General features: G+C 43.9%; 2 protein-coding genes across 4 annotated transcripts in view; one reads left to right on the top strand and one right to left on the bottom strand.

Moving 5' to 3' along the window:
- DDX54 (DEAD-box helicase 54) overlaps positions 1–14,905 on the bottom strand; it is a 36,597-nt gene extending 21,692 nt beyond the window's left edge. The window contains exons 1-8 of the mRNA XM_070762976.1: positions 14,786–14,905; positions 12,115–12,241; positions 11,904–11,974; positions 9,744–9,932; positions 8,095–8,144; positions 6,615–6,656; positions 3,937–4,032; positions 1,980–2,101 (exon numbers count right to left, since the gene is read on the bottom strand). Of these exons, the coding sequence (XP_070619077.1) occupies positions 1,980–2,101; positions 3,937–4,032; positions 6,615–6,656; positions 8,095–8,144; positions 9,744–9,932; positions 11,904–11,974; positions 12,115–12,241; positions 14,786–14,863 (775 nt within the window). The 5' untranslated portion in view covers positions 14,864–14,905. The remainder of the gene's footprint in view (positions 1–1,979; positions 2,102–3,936; positions 4,033–6,614; positions 6,657–8,094; positions 8,145–9,743; positions 9,933–11,903; positions 11,975–12,114; positions 12,242–14,785) is intronic.
- A 1,414-nt stretch (positions 14,906–16,319) lies between these two features.
- Positions 16,320–21,958, top strand: RITA1 (RBPJ interacting and tubulin associated 1). Of its 3 annotated transcripts, none has more exons than XM_070763096.1 (3): positions 16,320–16,405; positions 17,983–18,287; positions 20,400–21,958. In XM_070763096.1, the coding sequence occupies exons 2-3, from the start codon at positions 18,031–18,033 to the stop codon at positions 20,863–20,865; spliced, it is 723 nt and encodes a 240-aa protein (XP_070619197.1). In that variant the 5' UTR covers positions 16,320–16,405; positions 17,983–18,030; the 3' UTR covers positions 20,866–21,958. The 3 variants fall into 3 exon arrangements, with proteins under 3 accessions (XP_070619197.1, XP_070619199.1, XP_070619198.1); XM_070763098.1 differs by lacking the exon at positions 16,320–16,405 and adding an exon at positions 16,551–17,270; XM_070763097.1 differs by lacking the exon at positions 16,320–16,405 and adding an exon at positions 17,637–17,710.
- Positions 21,959–23,138: the final 1,180 nt, after the last annotated feature.

Genomic DNA, 23,138 nt, shown 5'->3' with positions numbered 1-23,138 from the left:
AAAACGTTTGAGTGAACAAAGACAAATGGATGACAGGTGGACTAAAGAGGTCCTAGAATAGATCTCCCTGGATCAAAAGCATCCGCAAGAAGAGACCTAAAGCAAGATGGATCGACCACATCGGCAAGTTCGCAACTTGGGTGTCCTCCTCGATCCACAGCTCACATTAGAGAACCATCTTTCAGCTGTGGCGAGGGGGGCGTTTGCCCAGGTTCGCCTGGTGCACCAGTTGCAGCCCTATTTGGACCGGGACTCACTGCTCACAGTCACTCATGCCCTCATCACCTCGAGGCTCGACTACTGTAACGCTCTCTACATGGGGCTACCTTTGAAAAGTGTTCGGAAACTTCAGATCGTGCAGAATGCAGCTACGAGAGCAATCATGGGCTTCCCTAGGTATGCCCATGTTACACCAACACTCCGCAGTCTGCATTGGTTGCCGATCAATTTCCGGTCACAATTCAAAGTATTGGTCATCACCTACAAAGCCCTTCATGGCACCGGACCAGGGTATCTACGAGACCGCCTTCTGCCGCACGAATCCCAGCGACCGGTTAGGTCCCACAGAGTTGGCCTTCTCCGGGTCCCGTCAACAAAACAATGTCGTTTGGCGGGGCCCAGGGGAAGAGCCTTCTCTGTGGCGGCCCCTCTGGAACAAGCTCCCCCCGGAGATTAGAACTGCCCCCACCCTCCTCGCCTTTCTCAAGCTCCTAAAAACCCACCTCTGCCGTCAGGCATGGGGGAACTGAGATATTCTTTCCCACTAAGCCTTTACAATTTATGCATGGTATATTTGTTTGTATGTATGTTTGGTTTTAAAATTAAGGATTTTTTAGCTGTTTTGTATTGGATTTACATGCTGTTTTTATTCTGTTATTAGCCGCCCCGAGTCTGCGGAGAGGGGCGGCATACAAATCCAATAAATGAAATGAAATGAACTATTGGGGCACCAATTGGCCAAAGAAAGCTCAGGACCATCTGGGTTGGAAACATGCAGAAGAGGCCTTTATCCTGCAGAAGATGGACAATGACTAGCATAATGATGATGAGACAGTATATATGTCTACCTCTCGTCTGTCATGTTCTCATCATATCATCATCATTTAACAACCCCGTAATGCCCTCCATCAGGGTGGAATCTGAGCAACTGAATGCAGCTACCAGAGTGTTTTAATGGCCAGATGCTATTCCTGTCACCAATGTGGAGTTTTGTTCAACAGATACAGTGGTACCTCTACCTAAGAACACCTCTACTTACAAACTTTTCTAGATAAGAACTGGGTGTTCAAGATTTTTTTGCCTCTTCCCAAGAACCATTTTCCACTTACAAACCCGAGCCTCCGAAACTGTAACCGGAAAAGGCAGGGAGAAGCCTCCGTGGGGCCTCTCTAGGAATCTCCTGGGAGGAAACAGGGCCGGAAAAAGCAGGGAGAAGCCGGCCAGGAAGGACGTCTTTGTGACGTCAAATCTCCGCCCATGCCTCCCGACCGGCCCGACAGCTCCGCGGCTCTTTTGAAAAGCTAACAGCCGGGCGACGGGGCTTCTCAGCATCCTCCTGAACCCAAACGCCGACCCCGAACTTTTGCCTAGAAGCCCCCCGGCTGTTTCAAAAAGCGACAGCCGGGTGGCGGGGCTTCTCAGCGGCCACCCGAACCCGAACTTTTGCCGAACTTCCGGGTTCGGCGTTTGGGCGGCGGGTTCGTAAGAAGGAAAAAGTTTGGAAGAAGAGGCAAAAACTTTTCGAACCCCGGGTTCGTATCTCGGATTGTTCGTGTGGCGAGGGGTTCGTATCACGAGGTACCACTGTATATCTATCCTATTTGTGTGAAAAAATAAAGATTTTTCTGGAGGTGGAAAATTACTGGAGACCCGAGAGTAGAACAGTCTCAAGCCAAGAGAACCCAACAAATTCCTCTACCTAACATTTAGCTCTCCAACCACCCCGCGAGAACAAACACGGTCTTGGACCACCTTCTCACCCGCTTGCGCGAACTCCACGAGAAGTTTTGGCAAGGTAGCAGAGAAGAGCAACGTCTGACGACTGTCGGGCAGCCTCGAGACGATCTCCTTCAGCTGTTCCGCAAAGCCCATCTCAAACAACCTGGCAGGGTGAGAAGAACAGGACTTTAGAACAGATTGTTGCGACCCACCAGCAGCCTATGAAGCTGGTAGCGGATCCCGCCTGAGATGAGGCCAACGCGGTGATGCGCGCAGGAGGGAGCTGGTACCCGAGTCAGACAGTGAGGACTCGGTGCCAGAGGTTGGGCTTAGAAACATAGAAGACTGACGGCAGAAAAAGACCACATGATCCATCTAGTCTGCCCTTATACTATTTCCTGTATTTTATCTTACAATGGATATATGTTTATCCCAGGCATGTTTAAATTCAGTTACTGTGGATTTACCAACCATGTCTGCTGGAAGTTTGTTCCAAGGATCTACTACTCTTTCAGTAAAATAATATTTTCTCATGTTGCTTTTGATCTTTCCCCCAACTAACTTAAGATTGTGTCCCCTTGTTCTTGTGTTCACTTTCCCATTAAAAACACTTCCCTCCTGAACCTTATTTAACCCTTTGACATATTTAAATGTTTCAATCATGTCCCCCCTTTTCCTTCTGTCCTCCAGACTATACAGATTGAGTTCATTAAGTCTTTCCTGATACGTTTATTTATTTATTCATTCATTCATTCATTCATTCATTCATTCATTCATTCATTCGATTTTTATGCCGCCCTTCTCCTTAGACTCAGGGCGGCTTACAACATGTTAGCAATAGCACTTTTTAAAACAGAGCTAGGCTATTGCCCCCACAATCTGGGTCCTCATTTGACCCACCTCGGAAGGATGGAAGGCTGAGTCAACCTTGAGCCGGTGATGAGATTTGAACCGCTGACCTTCAGATCTACAAGTCAGCTTCAGTGGCCTGCAGTACAGCACTCTACCTGCTGCGCCACCCCGGCTCATTTTTATGCTTAAGGCCTTCCACCATTCTTGTAGCCCGTCTTTGGACCCGTTCAATTTTGTCAATACAGTGGCACCTCGGTACTCGACCACAATTCGTTCCAGAAGTGTGGTCGAGAACCGATTTGGTCAAGTACCGAATTTATTTATCCCATAGGAAATAATGGAAATGGATTTAATTGGTTCCCAGCCCCTGTTAACTCGCTGGGAAACAATTAAATCTATTTTCTTTATTTCCAATGGGATAAATAAATTCGCTACTCCAAGCTGCAGGAAAGGTGGGGGCTGCTGCAATCCCGGCAGCTTTGGGGGGCTCCTTTCCTCATTGCTTCGTTTTATTACCTGTAAGGAGCTTCAAAAACTTTTTTCCTGTGGCTGCAACAGCGGCGATTTCCCTTCCAGTAGCAAGAGCGCAGGGAACGTCACGTGATGAAGGGAAGCCGGCGGAGCCATCTCAGCAATTGCTGCCGCTCCAGCAGCTTCTCTTCATTACGTGACTTCCCGGCGCTCTTGATACTGGAAGGGAAATCGCCGCTGTTGCAGCCACAGGAAAAAAGTTTTTGAAGCTCCTTACAGGTAATAAAACGAAGCAATGAGAAAAGGAGCCCCCCAAAGCTGCCGGGATTGCAGCAGCCCCCACCTTTCCTGCAGCTTGGAGCTCTTAGGGAGCTCCTCAGCGCCCTGAAGCTGCCAGGATTACATTTCAGATAATGAACAAAATTTTCTCTGGCTGTTCGGTATCCGAATTTTTGTTCGGATACTGAAGCAAATTTTTGCAGAAAATTTTGTTCGATATCCGAAATGTACGAGAAGGGAAGCGTTCGAAAACCGAGGTACCACTGTATCTTTTTGTAGGTGAGGTCTCCAGAACTTTGGGAGGGCTTTGGGAGGGAGGGGGAGTTATTGGCAAGGATCAGTGTCTCAACCCCTCCACGATGGAGGAACCCAAGAGGGTCGGGGAGAACGGCTCACCTGTCCGCTTCGTCGAAAACCACGTACTCCACACTGTGCAACTTGAGTTTCATCTCGACAGCTACGTGCATCAACCGGCCAGGGGTTGCGATGATGCTGCAAAGGAAGCACAAGGCACAAGATTCAAGGGCCGATTCTGTCTCTCGCCTGGTGGAGGCAAAGGGATGCATGGGTTCCACCTGTACATTCCACCTGTCTTTGTAATATAATAAACCTTCAGCAAACTCTAAGCTGAGTCAATTTAGCAATGTTGGTTAGTCAGTCAATGAATCCGTACAAAATAGAAATTGCGAGAGCAATTATGGGCTTCTCCAAGTATGCCCATATCACTCCAACACTCCACAGTCTGCATTGGCTGCCGATCAGTTTCCGGTCACAATTCAAAGTGTTGGTTATGACCTATAAAGCCCTTCATGGCACCGGATCAGAATATCTTCGGGACCGCCTCCTGCCGCACGAATCCCAGCGACCGGTTAGGTCCCACAGAGTTGGCCTTCTCCGGGTCCCGTCGACTAAACAATGTCGTCTGACGGGACCCAGGGGAAGAGCCTTCTCTGTGGCGGCCCCGACCCTCTGGAACCAGCTCCCCCCTGAGATTAGGATTGCCCCCACCCTCCCTGCCTTTCGTAAACTCCTTAAGACCCACCTTTGCCGTCAGGCATGGGGGAACTAAAACACCTCCCCCTTGCCCATGTTGTTTTGTTGATTGATTGACTGTGTGCCTGTTTTTTATATATACTGTTTTTATGAGATTATTAATTTTAAATTGTAACTAGATGGGTGGGCATTGGATTTGGTATTATGTACTGTACTGTTTTTTATTATTGTTGTGAGCCGCCCCGAGTTTGCGGAGAGGGGCGGCATATAAATCCAATAAACCTAAACCATAGAAACATAGAAACATAGAAGTCTGACGGCAGAAAAAGACCTCATGGTCCATCTAGTCTGCCCTTATACTATTTTCTGTATTTTATCTTAGGATGGATATATGTTTATCCCAGGCATGTTTAAATTCAGTTACTGTGGATTTATCTACCACGTCTGCTGGAAGTTTGTTCCAAGGATCTACTACTCTTTCAGTAAAATAATATTTTATCATGTTGCTTTTGATCTTTCCCCCAACTAACTTCAGATCGTGTCCCCTTGTTCTTGTGTTCACTTTCCTATTAAAAACACTTCCCTCCTGGACCTTATTTAACCCTTTAATATATTTAAATGTTTCGATCATGTCCCCCCTTTTCCTTCTGTCCTCCAGACTATACAGATTGAGTTCATTAAGTCCATATACAAATAGGCCTATGTTTTTTGGTTGGGTTTTTTTGTATTTGTTTTTCCTTTGGAGAGGAGTAAGGAGACCAAACATAGACCAAATACAAACTAGATGTTCTCTCTGAGTTCAATTCCTGATACCTATCTATAAATTACTAACAATGTAGCATACAACTATCCTCAATATTAATTAATTAATTAATTAATTAATTGGATTTGTATGCCGCCCCTCTCCGTAGACTCGGGGTGGCTCCCAACAAAATAAAACAGGTCATGACAAATCTAATAATTATAATTTAAAATATTTTTAAAAACCCATTTACTAAGCAAACATACATTTATTTTATTTATTTATTTATTGTTTAGATTTGTATGCCGCCCCTCTCCGCAGACTCGGGGCGGCTCATAGCAGGATACAACAATTCATGACAAACCTAAATATAATTTAAAATATTTTAAAAACCCCATATTTCTAAACAAACATACATACAAACATACCATGCATAAATTGTATATGCCCGGGGGAGATATCTCAGTTCCCCCATGCCTGACGACAAAGTTGGGTTTTAAGGAGCTTACGAAAGGCAAGGAGAGTAGGGGCAGTTCTAATCTCTGGGGGGAGCTGGTTCCAGAGAGTTGGGGCCGCCACAGAGAAGGCTCTTCCCCTGGGGCTCGCCAACCGACATTGTTTAGTTGACGGGACCCGGAGAAGGCCAACTCTGTGGGACCTAATCGGTCGCTGGGATGCGTGCGGCAGAAGGCAGTCTCACCCACTGCCATAACACTGTAATTTAACAATATGTCGTTAAACTACATACGCCTGCTATACTGCAGGTACCCCCCTTCCCTCTCCTCACCCAAATCCCATCCTATCTTATCTAACCATACTAATATACAGTATCTCTAAATAAATCTATAGATACGAAACCATGAAATGTTAAATATTAAGTATAACATGAAAATGCACAGTTGAATGTTTAAAACTGATACATAATAAGTTATATATCTCATGTTGAAACATGTCTACTGCTTTATATCCCCCTTCCTTTTTGTATCCCTAACTGTAACCGTAACTTGTTGCTTATATCCTAAGATTTTTATTAATATTGCTTCTTCATTGCTTCTTTGACCCCTATGACAATCATTAAGTGTCGTACCACATGATTCTTGACAAATGTATATTTTATTTTACGTACATTGAGAGCATATGCACCAAGACAAATTCCTTGTGTGTCCAATCACACTTGGCCAATAAAATTCTATTCTATTCTATTTTATTATACTCTGCTAAGTGTGGGCACTTCCCTCACCGGAAAGCATCATCTCCATTAGCAGAGACACCAAGTTCCTAGCCCCTGTTGCCTACATGGGGGCCTGCATCAGATCCCTGACTGAAATACCAGACTTACATGTCAGGGTTCTCGTGCAAAGCAGCAAATTGGTCTTCCATCCTAGAAGGGAGAAAGAAGTAAAAAATAAAGAAATCAGAGGCTACTTAAGGAGAGACGACTATATTTATATACTGTATTTTTCGGACTATAAGACGCACCTTAGTTTTAGGGGATTGAAAAAATTGCGGAAAAAAATCTGCCCACACCAGGTATACATCTGGCTAGAGTCCTTACTCTGGTCAGCTTCAGCACATTATTTTATCCCCAGGTTAGGGCTGCAATGGAAACTGCAGTTTAATGTTTCCACATGTAAAATAATGCACTTGGGGAAAAGGAATCCTCAATCTGAGTATTGCATTGGCAGTTCTGTGTTAGCAAAAACTTCAGAGGAGAAGGATTTAGGGGCAGTGATTTCTGACAGTCTCCAAATGGGTGAGCAGTGTGGTCGGGCGGTAGGAAAAGCAAGTAGGATGCTTGGCTGCATAGCTAGAGGTATAACAAGCAGGAAGAGGGAGATTGTGATCCCGCTATATAGAGCGCTGGTGAGACCACATTTGGAATAATACTGTGTCCAGTTCTGGAGACCTCACCTACAAAAAGATATTGACAAAATTGAACGGGTCCAAAGAGGGGCTACAAGAATGGTGGAAAGTCTTAAGCATAAAACGTATCAGGAAAGACTTCATGAACTCAATCTGTATAGTCTGGAGGACAAAAAGAAAAGGGGGGACATCATTGAAACATTAAACTATGTTAAAGGGTTAAATAAGGTTCAGGAGGGAAGTGTTTTTAATAGGAAAGTGAACACAAGAACAAGGGGACACAATCTGAAGTTAGTTGGGGGAAAGATCAAAAGCAACATGAGAAAATATTATTTGACTGAAAGAGTAGTAGATCCTTGGAACAAACTTCCAGCAGACGTGGTTGGTAAATCCACAGTCACTGAATTGAAACATGCCTGGGATAAACATAGATCCATCCTAAGATAAAATACAGGAAATAGTATAAGGGCAGACTAGATGGACCATGAGGTCTTTTTCTGCCGTCAGACTTCTATGTTTCTATTTTTTGGAGGGAGTAACCATTGATTGAGGGTATTCAGGGAGGCCACCCACCCCTCTCCCAATCAGCTTTTTTCTTATTTTCCTCCCCAAAATCAAAGGTGCATCTTATAGTCTGAAAAATATGGTATATATACACATAGGCATACATACATACAATATGCAGTATATATACTGCTCAAAAAATTAAAGGGAACGCTCAACACATCCTAGATCCGAATGAATGAAATATTCTCATTGAATATTTCATTTGCACAACCATTCCATTTGCACAACAGCATGTGAAACTGATTGTCAATCGGTGTTGCTTCCTAAGTGGACAGTTTGATTTCACAGAAGTTTGATTTACTTGGAGTTATATTATGTTAAGCGTTCCCTTTATTTTTTTTTTGAGCATTATACAAACACACATTTGTGCCCATAAGCACGCAACTGACCTGTCACCTCCAAGAATCAGAGCAGTTTTTAAACCGGTAAACCGACCCAGCTGCAGGAAAAGAGAAAGGAAAATTAAATGCCAGCTTAGCTCCAATAAAGGAGAATCTCTGTAGCTCAGGGTTGAAATGAGGGGTTATGGGCTCTCTTGCAGACGTTTCGTTACCCAACCAGGTAACATAATCAGTGCTAAAAGGGAGTGGTGAAGAGGAGGAGAATGATTATTGTTGGGTCCTTGGTGGTTACTTTCTTGTAAATGTTTCATTACCAAACTATATAACATCATCAGTGCTAGGAGGGAGTGGTGTTTGTGAAAAGGAGGAGGACTGTAGTCCTTAGTGTTCTCTTGAGCTTGGTAGTTTTCATATAGATGTTTTGTTACCCAACTGTTGTGCTTAGCTCTGGCCCAGCTCCTGCCCCAAGGAATGTGGAGGTGGATGTGGGGGAAACATCCATATGCCACAGGCCTGTTTTGCTCCTGATGGAATCTGCCGACGAAGCCTCCTCTGACCAAGGATGCGTGAGTGACAGGGAAGAGGGGAGTTTGGCAGACAGCCCAGGAGGAGATCAGTCATCTGTATCATCCTTGGATTCCGAACAAGAATTAATGACACATCCACGCATGCGTAGAGTGATGCATAGGAGACATCAACTGAAGGATTATTACAAGAGAAAATGAGGCCACCTGTGGTTGGGTGGGGCTGCTGTAATTAGTGCTACAGATAAAAAGAACAGCATGCTGGTTTAGTGGCAGTTTACCTGATTCATTGTTTCTTCAAGATCGTGGTTTGTGTGCTGTTCAAGATTGTGCGTGGACTCTCTGGACTTTAGAATTGGACTCAATTTCCCCGTTATTGGGTGAGCCATTGGACTGCATTTCACCTGTGCCTTGTGCGTACCAGAAAATCCCTTTGACATTTAAAAAGGGAGCTGTTTCTGTTTTTCTGTTGATAAAAACTTTTGGGTTTTCCTTTTATCGTGTGGTGTGTGTCTTCCTGGATTAATACATCTGGAACCGCCTTCTACCGCACGAATCCCAGCGGCCGATAAGGTCCCACAGAGTTGGCCTTCTCCGGGTCCCGTCGACCAAACAATGTCGTTTGGCGGGCCCCAGGGGAAGAGCCTTCTCTGTGGCGGCCCTGACTCTCTGGAACCAGCTCCCCCCAGAGATTAGAACTGCCCCTGCCCTCCTTGCCTTTCGTAAACTCCTCAAAACCCACCTTTGTCGTCAGGCATGGGGGAACTGAGATATCTGCTCCGGGCCTATACAATTTATGTATGGTATGTTTGTATGTATGTCTGCTTAATAATGGGGTTTTTAAAATATTTTAAATTGTAAATTATTAGATTTGTTATGAACTGTTTTATTGTGTTGTGAGTCTACGGAGAGGGGCGCCATACAAATCTAATAAATAATAATAATAATAATAATAATAATAATAATAATAATAATAATATTTGTGAAAAGGAGGACTGTAGTCCTTGAACTTTGTAGTTTTCATGCAGACGTTTTGTTACCCAACTAGGTAGCATCATCAGTTGTAGACCTAATCAGGTTGCCATCCAGCTATTTCCAAGGGGGCTGTGGTTCAGAATCACTGCCTGCTTTAATCTCTCCCTGCCCATTTCTCTCTCTGATTTCGGAAAGTACCTCTTTGGTGAATTTAAGAGTCTGCAAAGCAAGCTCTCGGGTTGGGGACAGGACGAGAGCGCGGGCCCCTGTCTTGGCACAGCGGGCTTTCAACTTCTCCAGCAGGGGGATCAGAAAACAAGCCGTTTTCCCGCTTCCGGTCCTTGCCATGGCTACCACATCCTTGCCGTCCAAGATCAAAGGGATGGTCTGCAGAAGAAACCAACTTCAAGTGAGGAAGAGGGAAAATCGAATCCCAGCGACCAGTTAGGTCCCACAGAGTTGGCCTTCTCCGGGTCCCGTCGATGAAACAATGCCGTCTGGCGGGACCCAGGGGAAGAGCCTTCTCTGTGGCGACCCCAACCCTCTGGAACCAACTCCCCCCAGATATCAGAGTTGCCCCCACCCTCCTCGCCTTTCGTAAGCTCCTTAAAACCCACCTCTGTCGTCAGGCATAGGGAACTGAGATATTCCCTTCCCCCTTGGCTTATAAAAATTTATGCGTGGTATGTCTGTATGTATGATTGGTTTCTTAAATTAGGGTTTTTTTAAAATTAACTTAAATATTAGATTTGTTTATATTGTCTTATTATTGTTGGTAGCCGCCCCGAGTCTACGGAGAGGGCGGCATAACAAATCTAATAGATAGATAGATAGATAGATAGATAGATAGATAGATAGATAGATAGATAGATAGATAGATAGATAGATAGATACTGTAGATAGATAGATAGATAGATAGATAGATGATAGATAGATAGATGATAGATACTGTAGATAGATAGATAGATGATAGATAGATGATAGATAGATAGATAGATAGATGATAGATACTGTAGATAGATAGATAGATAGATGATAGATAGATAGATGATAGATAGATAGATAGATAGATAGATAGATAGATAGATAGATAGATAGATAGATTCCAACAGCAAGTGCCCGTTTTTAAACCACCGCCTTCCGTTTTACAACCGGGTGGATTAAGAGAGAAATAACATATTCTCTAAATAAATAACAATATTAGATAAATAACAATATTCTATAGATGATATCTACCCCCTTCAAAACTGGCTAAAATTTATCCAAAACTAAATGATAAATGCTGGAAATGCAACAAGGAGATTGGCACTTTCTTTCACTTATGGTGGTCTTGTCACAAAGCAAAAAGATTTGGGAACATGATACATAGGTGGCTACTAGAAATTACAAAGGAAAAAATTGAATTCACCCCTGACGGCATGCTATTATGAATATGGAAGAAGAAATACTAAAAAAAAAAACACCGATACCTAATGACGCATATAATAACTGCGGCCAGAGTATCATATACCCAGCTATGGAAAAAAGATCCCATTAGAAAACAAGAAAAAAAATAAAAACTTTATTTTTTAAAGTTGAATGTATGGATGGCTGTAAGTATTTTAAAACTGAAATTATATTGATCCATGATTATTTTTGTTGTGAGCTGCCCTGAGTCCCTGGGGAGTTGGTGTGTGTAGGTAAGTAAGTAAGTAAGTAAGTAAAGGAAGGAAGGAAGGAAGGAAGGACTGGAAGGAAGGATGGAAAAATAGGAAGGAAGGAAAAATAGGAAGAAAGGAAGGAAGGAAGGAAGGAAGGAAGGATGGAAAAATAGGAAGGAAGGAAAAATAGGAAGGAAGGAAAGACTGGAAGGAAGGATGGAAAAATAGGAAGGAAGGAAAAATAGGAAGGAAGGAAGGAAGGACTGGAAGGAAGGATGGAAAAATAGGAAGGAAGGAAAAATAGGAAGGAAGGAAGGAAGGACTGGAAGGAAGGATGGAAAAATAGGAAGGAAGGAAAAATAGGAAGGAAGGAAGGAAGGAAGGACTGGAAGGAAGAATGGAAAAATAGGAAAGGAAGGAAAATTAGGAAGGAAGGAAGGAAGGAAGGAAGGAAGGAAGGACTGGAAGGAAGGATGGAAAAATAGGAAGGAAGGAAAAATAGGAAGGAAGGAAGGATGGAAAAATAGGAAGGAAGGAAAAATAGGAAGGAAGGAAGGAAGGAAAGACTGGAAGGAAGGATGGAAAAATAGGAAGGAAGGGAGGGAGGGAGGAAGGAAGAAGGAAGAAAAAAAAAGAGAGAGAGAGAGAGAAAGAATTTAAGGAGGAAGAAACACATTAGTTTAAAGAATTTTGGGTGGGTTGCTTCCTCTGTTCTTACCTTCCTCTGGATAGGTGTAGGCACTTTGTACCCTTTTTTCATAATTCCTTTGAATACCGGATAGCTGAGACCTAGGAAGCGATAAAAACAAGGTTAAATTATTTTCAAGCTCACAAGTCATTCTGTGTTTTTCCTAACACACAAGCAAGTTACAAAAAAAAGCTATAGCTCTCCTTAAAACATCCAATTGAGAAGCCTTCCACTTACTTACCCATGGATTGAAAACCTCCAGATTTCTTCTTTTTCTTGTTCTGGGCACGAACCATTTCCTGGGTATCGGGCTCAATATCGGAAGCACCATCAGACTTGGATAAAGCGTTTTCCGGCATCTCATAGTCCTTTAAACACAAATGGAAAACTTTCAGATCTCGGCTGCTGGGATGGTCTCCAGTAGGAAGGCACCCAATTCTGGCCGCTTCCCCCTTCTGAAGAATCGTTGCGAGGGTTGAGCTTGACCAGTCTAGTGAAGAGAAGAACTAGCGGGGGACATGATAGCAATATTCCAGTATTTAAGGGGCTGCCACAAAGAAGGAGGTCAACTTATTCTCCAAAGCAGTGATTTTCAACCTTTTTTGAGCTGTGGCACATTTTTTACATTTACAAAACCATGGGGCACATTGAGGGGGTGGGGCTAAAAAAGGTTTGGACAAAAAAATTCTCTCACTCTCTTCCTCCCTTTCGCTCTATTTCTCTATTTCTCCCTCTTTCTCTCCCTTCCTTTTTTTCTCTCTCTCTCTCCATCCCTTTCTTTCTCTTCCTTCTTTCCTCTTTTTTGCTCTCTCTCTCTCCCTCCCTCTATGTCTTTCTTTCTCCCACCTTCCCTCCCTCTTTCTCTCTCTCTCTCTTACTTTCTTTCTCTTTCTCTCTCTTGCTTTCTTTCTCTCTTGTTCTCTTTCTCTCTCTTGCTTTCTCTCTCTCTCTCTCTCTTTCTTTCTCTCTTGTTTTCTTTCTCTCTCTTTCTTTCTTTCTCTCTCTCCTGTTTTCTTTCTCTCTCTCCTGTTTTCTTTCTCTCTCTCCTGTTTTCTTTCTCTCTCTGAGTTTCACGGCACACTGGTTGAAAAACACTGCTCCAAAGCACCAGAAGGCAGGAGAAGGAGCAGTGGATGGAAACTAATTAAGGAGAGAAGCAACTTAGAATTAAGGAGAAACTTCCTAACAGTGGGGACAATTAACCAGTGGAATGTCTTGCTTTCAGACATAGTGAGTGCTCCATCCCTGGAGGTTTTTAAGAAGAGATTGAACAGCAACCTGTCTGCGATTGTACGGGATTGTACAAGATATTGATAAAATTGAACGGGTCCAAAGACGGGCTACAAAAATGGTGGAAGGTCTTAAGCACAAAACTTATCAAGAAAGACTTCATGAACTCAACCTGGAGGACAGAAGGAAAAGTGGGGGGGACATGATCGAAACATATTTAAATATGTTAAAGGGTTAAATAAGGTTCAGGAGGAAAGTGTTTTTAATAGGAAAGTGAACAGAATAAGAAGGGGGCAGAATCTGAGGAGACTTGGGGCAAAGATCAAAAGTAGCATGAGAAAATATTACTTTACTGAAAGAGTAATAGATGATTGGAACAAATGTCTAGCCGACGTGGTCAGTAAATCCACAGTCACTGAATTTAAACATGCCTGGGATAAACACAGATCCATACAAAGATAAAATACAGGAAATAGTATAAGAGCAGACTAGATGGACCATGGGGTCTTTTTCTGCTGTCAATCTTTTATGTTTCTAAATGTTTCTATCTCCTGCTTGATAAGAGAGTTAGACTAGAACAGTGTTTCCCAACCTTGGTAACTTGAAGATATCTGGACTTCAACTCCCAGAATTCCCCAGCCAGCATTTGCTGGCTGGGGAATTCTGGGAGTTGAAGTCCAAAAATCTTCAAGTTACCAAGGTTGGGAAACACTGGACTCGAAGACGTCTAAGGTCTCGTCCAACTCTGTTGTTATTATTAATAAATGAAAGCTTATCAAAGGGAGATCCAACCTGGAAGAAAGGAGAAACTTTCCAACAGTGAGAACAATTAACCAGTGGAACAACTTGCCTCCAGAAGTTGTGGGTGCTCCATCACTGGAGACTTTTAAGAAGAAATTGGACAGCCACCTATCTGAAATGATATAGGGTCTCCTGCTTGAGCAGGGGGTTGGACTAGAAGACCTCCAAGGTCCCTTTCAGCTCCGATTGATAGATTGATACCCAACTTTCCCTTCTGGAGCAAAGATGCAAACACTTTCGCTATCCATTTCCAAGGTCCCACCTACAAGTCTCAGGAGGTGGATCTGCCTCGGATGTTCTTAAAACTACAACTCCCAGCATGTTTCCTTCCCTACACATGCTCAGAATGGGCAACATCTGGGAAATCCACAGCTCTGATCCTGCTATGGCTGAGGATGATGGGAACTTGGACTGCAGTTCCCATGCTGTGGCTGGGGATGATGGGAATTTGGATGAGAACTTGAACTTGGACTGCAGTTCCTACGCTATGGCTGGGGATGGTGGGAACTTGGACTGCAGTTCCCATGCTGTGGCTGGGGATGATGGGAACTTGAATGAGAATTTGAACTTGGACTGCAGTTCCCATGCTGTGGCTGAGGATGATGGGAATTTGGACTGCAGTTCCCATGCTATGGCTGGGGATGATGGGAATTTGGATGAGAACTTGAACTTGGACTGCAGTTCCTACGCTATGGCTGGGGATGGTGGGAACTTGGACTGCAGTTCCCATGCTGTGGCTGGGGATGATGGGAACTTGAATGAGAATTTGAACTTGGACTGCAGTTCCCATGCTGTGGCTGGGAATGATGGGAACTTGCACTGCAGTTCCCATGCTATGGCTGGGGATGATGGGAACGCTAGTCCAGCACACTTTTGCCTACCTGATCATCGTCGGGCTCCCGGCTTTTGCACCAACGCTGCTTTTTCCTTCTCCGACCCGATCCGAAAGCCGGAGCCATCGCAGCTGATGCTTCCGGGCAGGCGAAGCCACGTGCGTTAAACAGGAAGTATCACGGGGAGGGGTTTGGGGGAGATCCGCTCTCTGATTGGTGTACTGGTGGGCGGTCCTGCCTGCGCGCTGGCGAATACCGGAAATGGCTAGTCTCGCGGTCAATCCGGAGACGGAAGGGGAAAATATGCTTCCGTAGAGAAACGAAAACTTCTAGAGTCGTCGCCTCTTCCGATTTGGGGAGGCACTTGCGGGTTCGCTTAACAACTTGGCTGCTGTACAGTATTTGAATTGCTCCTTTAGGTTGGTTTTTTTTCGTTCAGATTGAGTTTACATGTATCCAGTACGTATTTTGTACATACAGTATCTGTGTTAGAGGTGGGTGGATGGGTGAGTGGAATAGGATAGAATAGAAATAGAATAGAATAGAATTCTTTATTGGCCAAGTGTGATTGGACACACCATGGATTTGTCTTTGGTGCATAGGCTCTCAGCATACATAAAAGAAAAGACATAATAGAATAGAATAGAATTCTTTATTGGCCAAGTGTGATTGGGCACACCATGGATTTGTCTTTGGTGCAGATGCTCTCAGTGTACATGAAACAAAAGATACATTGGTCAAGCATAATGAGGTACAACATAGTGTCATCCCCAAACCCCCAACAATTTACCCTTAGATTATCCACGGTTGACCTATCCAGATTCCTAAATGGTCAGTAAGGGGCGAGTACAAGTGCACTAGAGTGCCTTCCGTCCCCAGTCCTATTGCTCTCCTATATCTCCTATACCTTTCTTCTATTCCTATATCTCTTCTTCTATTCTTTCATTGATATGTTCTATTACTATATCTTCTTTTCTATTATTTCTTAGATATATTTTACTATGAGTATCTCCTCTGTAACCTTCATCATGTATTTTACTATGTGTATATAGATATATACCGACTAAAACCTTCAATGTGTATTGGACAAAATAAATAAAATTAATAAAACTTAATGATTGTCATAGGGGTTAAATAAGCAATCAAATTAATAGAAATATTAAGGATACAAGCAACAAGTTACACAAATTGTGAAGGTTGGAGACTCCTGATGTAGATGATAGATAGATAGACAGACAGAGAGACAGACAGAGAGACAGAGTAGGTAGATGAGATGGATGGATGGATAATAGATAGATAGATAGATAGATAGATAGATAGATAGATAGATAGATAGATAGATGAGATACAATAGATAGATGGGATGGATAGCTAATAGATAGATAGATGTAGACAGACAGATGATGGATTGATAAGCAGAGAAATAGATGTAGTGCATATACTGTACATAAACAGATCTATTTCTGCATATCAAATCCACACCTGCGCGTATATATACGCATCTTCCTCTCTTTCTCCCTTCTGCCCCCCCCCCTTTCCAAAGAGATCCCTGGGCTGGATCCCATGAGCGCGCGGGGAGACGGACTAGCTCCTCCTCGGAAGCCCCAGGCAAGTCCAGCCTTCCTGCGCCACCGCCCGCGCTGCAGAGCCGGGAAAGGCGGCCGAGCGGTCAGTCTCGGGCTGGGGGTGGAGTGGGGGCGGCTCGGGACGCTTGGCGGTCAAGCGGGGGCCGTTTGGCGTGGCTGGAGCCGGGCGGGAGTGGCGGGAAGAGTCCCCCCCCCTCCACCTTCCTTGGCGCGGCTGCCGTCTCCAAGGGGAACCGAAGGCGCAAGGCTTCCCAATCCGGCTTGCAAAATTTTGTTTTGTTTTGTTTATTTGTCAAACATTTATAGAATGGCAATTTGTATTTGTTTTATTTATTTTTATTGGTTTGTTTGTTTTGTCAAGTGAAGATAGGATAATATTAAGATGTACATGGTTTTAGTAAAAGTCAAAAATTTGAAAAAGAGTATCAGAAGAACATTAAGGCAGTGGTGCACTTATGCACGCCCCTTACTGACCTCTTAGGAATCGGGAGAGGTCAATCGTGGATAGTCTAAGGGAGAAATGTTGGGGGTTAGGGGATGATACTACGGAGTCCGGTAATGAGTTCTACGCTTCAACAACTCGATTACTAAAGTCATATTTTTTACAGTCATGTTTGGAGCGGTTAATATTAAGCTTGAATCTGTTATGTGCTCTTGTGTTGTTGTGGTTGAAGCTGAAGTAGTCTTTGATAGGCAGGACATTGCAGCCTATGATCTTGTGGGCAATACTTAGATCATGTTTAAGGCGTCGTAGTTCTAAGCTTTCAAGGCCCAGGATTGAAAGTCTAGTCTCATAGGGGATTCTGTTTCGAGTGGAGGAGGGAAGGGCTCTTCTGGTGAAGTATCTTTGGACATTTTCAAGGGTGTTAATGTCTGAGATGCGATATGGGTTCCAAACAGATGAGCTGTATTCTAGGATGGGTCTGGCGAACGTTTTGTAACCTCTGGTAAGTAGTGAGAGATTGCCAGAGCAGAAGCTACATAGGATTAGATTTACAGCTCTTGAAGCCTTCTTGGCTATGTTGTTGCAGTGGACTTTGGCACTTAGATCTTTAGTTATTAGTACTGTATTCCAAGGTCCTTGACCGAGTGGGGATTATCTTATTATAAGCTGAAGTAGTTATGGACAGGAAGGACCTTGTAGCAGATGATTTTATGGGCTATGCTTAAGTCGTCTTTAAGGCGACGTAGTTCTAAGCTTTCTAAGCCTAGGATGGTAAGTATAGTTGCATAGAGTGAAATGGAGGGGTCTTCTGGTAAAGTATCTCTGGATATTTTCTAGAGTGTTGATGTCTCCCCTGCACTTTTTCTAGAGTCTCAATATCCTTTCGTGGTGACCAAAATTTCAGCAGGTTGAGTAACCCCATCAGTGTAGGAGATGGCCAAGGTAAGCATGAAGGAGGGGTCAAGTGGTCATTAGTTTAGACTCCATTTACACCCGCAAGAGATCCCTTGAATTCCGTGGGATTCTTGAATTCTTATCTACCGCCAATTTGCCTTGACCATTAGTGGTTCAGATTCTGGTTTAGAGGTAGCACGGAGTCAACTTGTATTCGTTTTGGGTCGAATTCCCGGTTCCTGGTTTTGTCTGCCTGGCAGTCAGTCCCCACCCATGCCATTAACCTGAAATAAATCCTATTTACATTCTATAATTCTCAGGAAGGGATGGTCCATGGATGAGTGTTTCTGCCTACATTAGTTGGTGCCATGAAGGCCTCGACAGGGTTGCAACGCAAAGGAAGAATCTACAGGATCAAGGCCATGCCTTCCTTTGTAGATGAATCGCTCTTCGGTAACCAAGGAAAACATCAACCTTCCGGCTTGGAGTTTGAACCACCCTGGAAGGAAGCCAAGACTCATGGTCAAAAACCCCTACTATGGAGTCCGGAGACCAGGCAGTTAGATTCTGGCCCTTTGAAATCTCCCCAATCAATCAGCACCCCACGGAAGAGGAATAAATACAGGTAGGGCCCATTTGGTGGTGCTGGGTTGTTGTTATTGTTGCAATAAGGCAGTGTTCCTCAATTATTTTCTGTTACGCCTCTATATCACGGTTTTTCAAAAATATTAATTAAAAAATACTTTGCGTTTTTTCCCTATACCATGGTTTTTCCCACCCAATGACGTCATATGTCATTGCCAAATTTTCGTCCGCCTTTAATAAATATTTTTTTAATAAAAAGTTAAGCAGTTGGTTTTCATGCTTAATACGGGACTAGAACTCACAATCTCCTAGTGATTGATCCAAAGCTACGCAGTTGGTTTTCATGCTTAATAGGGGACTAGAACTCACCGTCTCCTAGAGATTGGTCCAAAGTTACCCAACTGGCTTTCATGCTTAATACAGTACTAGAACTCACCATCTTCTAGAGATTGGTCCAAAGTTACCCAACTGGCTTTCATGCTTAATACAGTACTAGAACTCACCATCTCCTAGTGATTGGTCCAAAGTTACCCAACTGGCTTTCATGCTTAATACAGTACTAGAACTCACCATCTTCTAGAGATTGGTCCAAAGTTACCCAACTGGCTTTCATGCTTAATACAGTACTAGAACTCACCATCTCCTAGTGATTGGTCCAAAGTTACCCAACTGGCTTTCATGCTTAATACAGTACTAGAACTCACCATCTCCTAGTGATTGGTCCAAAGTTACCCAACTGGCTTTCATGCTTAATACAGTACTAGAACTCACCATCTCCTAGTGATTGGTCCAAAGTTACCCAACTGGCTTTCATGCTTAATACAGTACTAGAACTCACCATCTCCTAGAGATTGCTCCAAAGTTACCCAACTGGCTTTCATGCTTAATACGGGACTAGAATTCATTTCTCCTAGTGATTGGTCCAGTTGGTTTTCATGCTTAATACGGGACTAGAACTCACCATCTCCTAGAGATTGCTTCAAAGTTACCCAACTGGCTTTCATACTTAATATGGGACTAGAACTCACCATCTCCTAGAGATTGGCCCAAAGTTACCCAACTAGCTTTCATGCTTAATACAGTACTAGAACTCACCATCTCCTAGTGATTGGTCCAAAGTTACCCAACTGGCTTTCATGCTTAATACAGTACTAGAACTCACCATCTCCTAGAGATTGCTTCAAAGTTACCCAACTGGCTTTCATGCTTAATACGGGACTATAATTCATTTCTCCTAGTGATTGGTGCAGTTGGTTTTCATGCTTAATACGGGACTAGAACTCACCATCTCCTAGAGATTGCTTCAAAGTTACCCAACTGGCTTTCATGCTTAATACAGTATTAGAACTCACCATCTCCTAGAGATTGCTCCAAAGTTACCCAGCTGTCTTTCATGCTTAGTACGGGACTAGAATTCATTTCTCCTAGTGATTGGTCCAAAGTGATCCAGTTGGTTTTCATGCTTAATACAGTAATAGAACTCACCATCTCCTAGTGATTGCTTCAAAGTTACCCAGCTGGCTTTCATACTTAATATGGGACTAGAACTCACCATCTCCTAGAGATTGGTCCAAAGTTACCCAACTGGCTTTCATGCTTAATACAGTACTAGAACTCACCATCTCCTAGTGATTGATCCAAAGTTACCCAACTGGCTTTCATGCTTAATACAGGACTAGAACTCACCATCTCCTAGTGATTGGTCCAAAGCTATGCAGTTGGTTTTCATGCTTAATACAGGACTAGAACTCACCATCTCCTAGTGATTGCTTCAAAGTTACCCAGCTGGCTTTCATACTTAATATGGGACTAGAACTCACCATCTCCTAGAGATTGGTCCAAAGTTACCCAACTGGCTTTCATGCTTAATACAGTACTAGAACTCACCATCTCCTAGTGATTGGTCCCAAGTTATCCAGTTGGTTTTCATGCTTAATACAGCACTAGAGCTCACTATCTCCTATTGATTGGTCCAAAGTTACCTAACTGGTTTTCATGCTTAATACGGGACTAGAATTCACCGTCTCCTAGTTACCCAACTGGCTTTCATGCCCGCAACTCACCGAGTCAACTTTCATGCACAAGGTAGAACTAAAACTCAGAAGAAGTTGAGCTTTTTTCGCTGACCTTTTCTCTCCTTTCCTTCCCGAAGGTTGAAAAGCCACACGCCATCATATTGCGACGAGACTCTGTTCGGGTCCAAGCCGGGAGGACACGAATGGTCAGCCTCCTGGGCCACCCGAGAAGATGTGGCTAAACTCCGTCCTTTGCTCTGGACTCCGCCTTCGGCTCCAAGGGACCGGCCTGTCCTTTCCCACCATCCACCAAAGGTCACCTCTACGGGGATGGACAGATTCGAAGCAGGAAGCTCTTTTTGGAAGCCACCTGAGAATTCTCCAAACGTGGCTGCCCAAATCGTGAGAAGGCCACGTTCCCAGTCTATCACCGGACTGTACGATGCTTCTGATCGATTTCGCCCAGCGAGGTTCAATAAACAGGAGGACCAACGTACCCCTACTGCTTCTTCGGGAGCCCGTCTGACTCCTCGTTCAAAAGGGTTGCCTGGTTTTCCTGCTCGGACAACAACTTTGTGTCCAGAGAAACCTCCTTGGAGGTAGAACAGCTCTCTTTAAACATAGAAACATAGAAGATTGAAGGCAGAAGACGACCTCCTGGTCCATCTAGTCTAACCTTATACTATTTCCTGTATTTTATCTTAGGATGGATCTATGTTTATCCCAGGTATGTTTAAATTCATTTACTGTGGATTTACTAACCACGTCTGCTGGAAGTTTGTTCCAAGCATCTACTACTCTTTCAGTAAAATAATATTTTCTCATGTTGCTTTTAATCTTTCTCCCAACTAACTTCAGATTGTGTCCCCTTTCTTCCTTCTTTCTCTTCCTTCCTTCCTTCCTTTGTTCCTTCCTTCCTTCCATTCACTTTCTTATTAAAAACACTTCCATCCTGAACCTTATTTAACCCTTTAACCTATTTAAATGTTCCGATCGTGTCCCCCTTTCCCTTCTGTCCTCCAGACTATACAGATTGAGTTCATGAAGTCTTTCCCGATAAGTTTGATGCTTAAGACTGTTGTGATTCAGCCTGAGGCTGCTCAGGAACCAGCTGTGTCTCTGCTGGCTCCATGCCCGGAGGAGGATGACAGTGCAGAGGAGGGGGCTGAACAGTCGGACTGGAGAGAGGAGAGTCAGGAATGGGATGGAGAACAGCATGAGAGCCCTGGGGGGGGGGGGGGCTCTCCCCAGCCAGTAGCTTGGAGTCATTGGGTGATGACGCACAAGCTGTCATTGACATGAGACAGAGACGTTCACAGCAACGAAAGGAGCAGTTAAAGAAATATTTTCACCAGTGAATTAGGAACAGCTGGGTTTGGGTGTGGTCCTCATCAGCAGGGTTTAAAAGGCAGGCAAGGCCTTGAAGCCATGTGGAGTGTTATCAATTTGGAGTGGCGTTATCCTGTCTTGTTTCTCGGCGTCTCTGTTCCTGGCTTGTGGCCCAGCAGCTTTGGAAGACCCGTGGGAGGCGTAGGTCTGCTATCTACAGCCTCGGCTTGGCAGCAAGAATTCTGTATTGCTGCATGGACTTTTGCCTTCGTGGATATATCTGAAGATACAGCATTTTCCTGTTTGTAAGGACATTTTCTGTTACCTGTGTTTTTCTTGAATTTTATAAAATTGCCTTTGCCTTTTACCAGTGTGTCTGGCTTCTCTTTTTGGGTTGGTCTTGGCTTCTGGAGTGACCCAGACAAAACAAAGACCTTCCACCATTTTTGTAGCCCGTCTTTGGACCCGTTCAATTTGATCAATCTCTTTTCAGAGAACATTAAAGACATCCCTCATTCTCCTCTTCCTCTTCCTCTTCTTCTTCACAAATCCCACTCCCTTCTAACACTGATGAGGTTACCTAGTTGGGTATTGAAATGTCAGCAACAAAAGAACCAAGCTCAGAGAGCATCAAGAACATCCCTCTTCCTCCTCCTCCTCTTGCTCCCCCTCCTCCTCCCTTGTAATACTGATGATGTTACCTAGTTGGGTAATGTTCTGTCGGGCTCTCTGGTAGACTTCTCAAAAAAATTCACAGGTACAAATTTCAGACACCCACACGTTTGAAAATTCAAAACAATGTTCTTTATAATGAAAATTCAGTTAAACTAAGCCCTCTTTTGGTATAGCAAAGAGCACACATAATTTGTACAAGTCCCTTATCAGTTCTGTGATACTTATCTTGCAGCTGTGAGGTAATTCACAGTCCTTCTTCTTTCACCAAGTGAAACACACTTTGCTCTGGTTTAGTTTCCAAGCGGGGAAAAATCAGCACACAAAAAGTCAAAGTCAGTAAAGCAGTCACGAAACACAACGATCAGATAATCCTCCACAATGGCCAAACCCACAGGCTGCTATTTATAGCAGCCTCACTAATGACCACAGCCCCACCCAACCACAGGTGGCCTCATTTTCTTTGATAATAATCTCTCAGTTGTTGTTGTCTATGCATCGCTCTCCGCATGTGTGGCTGTATCATTAACTCTTGTTCTGAATCCAAGGAGGAGCTAGAGAATTGATCTCCTTCTGAGCTGTCTGCCACACTCTCCTCCTCCCTGTCACTCATGTCTTCTTGGTCAGAGGAGCCTTCATCAGCAGATTCCACCGGGGGGCAAAACAGGCCTGCAGCATGTGGATGTCTCCCCCACATCCACAGTCCTTGGGGCAGGAGCTGGGCCAGAGCTCCTGCCCCAACAGGTAATGAAATGTCTGCAAGAAAAACAACCAAGCTCAGAGCACATCAAGGGCCCGGCTCTCTGGGATGTTTCTCCTCTTTCTACTGAAGATAAGAGAGTTTTGAGGTTGGGGGAAATGATTTTGACAGCTCT

This window comes from Erythrolamprus reginae, chromosome 10 (genome assembly GCF_031021105.1).
Source record: "Erythrolamprus reginae isolate rEryReg1 chromosome 10, rEryReg1.hap1, whole genome shotgun sequence".
Classification (NCBI taxonomy): domain Eukaryota; kingdom Metazoa; phylum Chordata; class Lepidosauria; order Squamata; family Dipsadidae; genus Erythrolamprus; species Erythrolamprus reginae.
This window is presented reverse-complemented; position numbering and strand designations above follow the sequence as displayed.

Coding starts and splice junctions, on each gene's coding strand:
- RITA1 (XM_070763096.1), top strand. CDS start 18,031: ATGAAGGCCTCGACAGGGTTGCAACGCAAAGGAAGAATCTACAGGATC. Junction 18,288..20,399: donor CGGAAGAGGAATAAATACAG/GTAGGGCCCATT, acceptor TCCTTCCCGAAG/GTTGAAAAGCCACACGCCAT.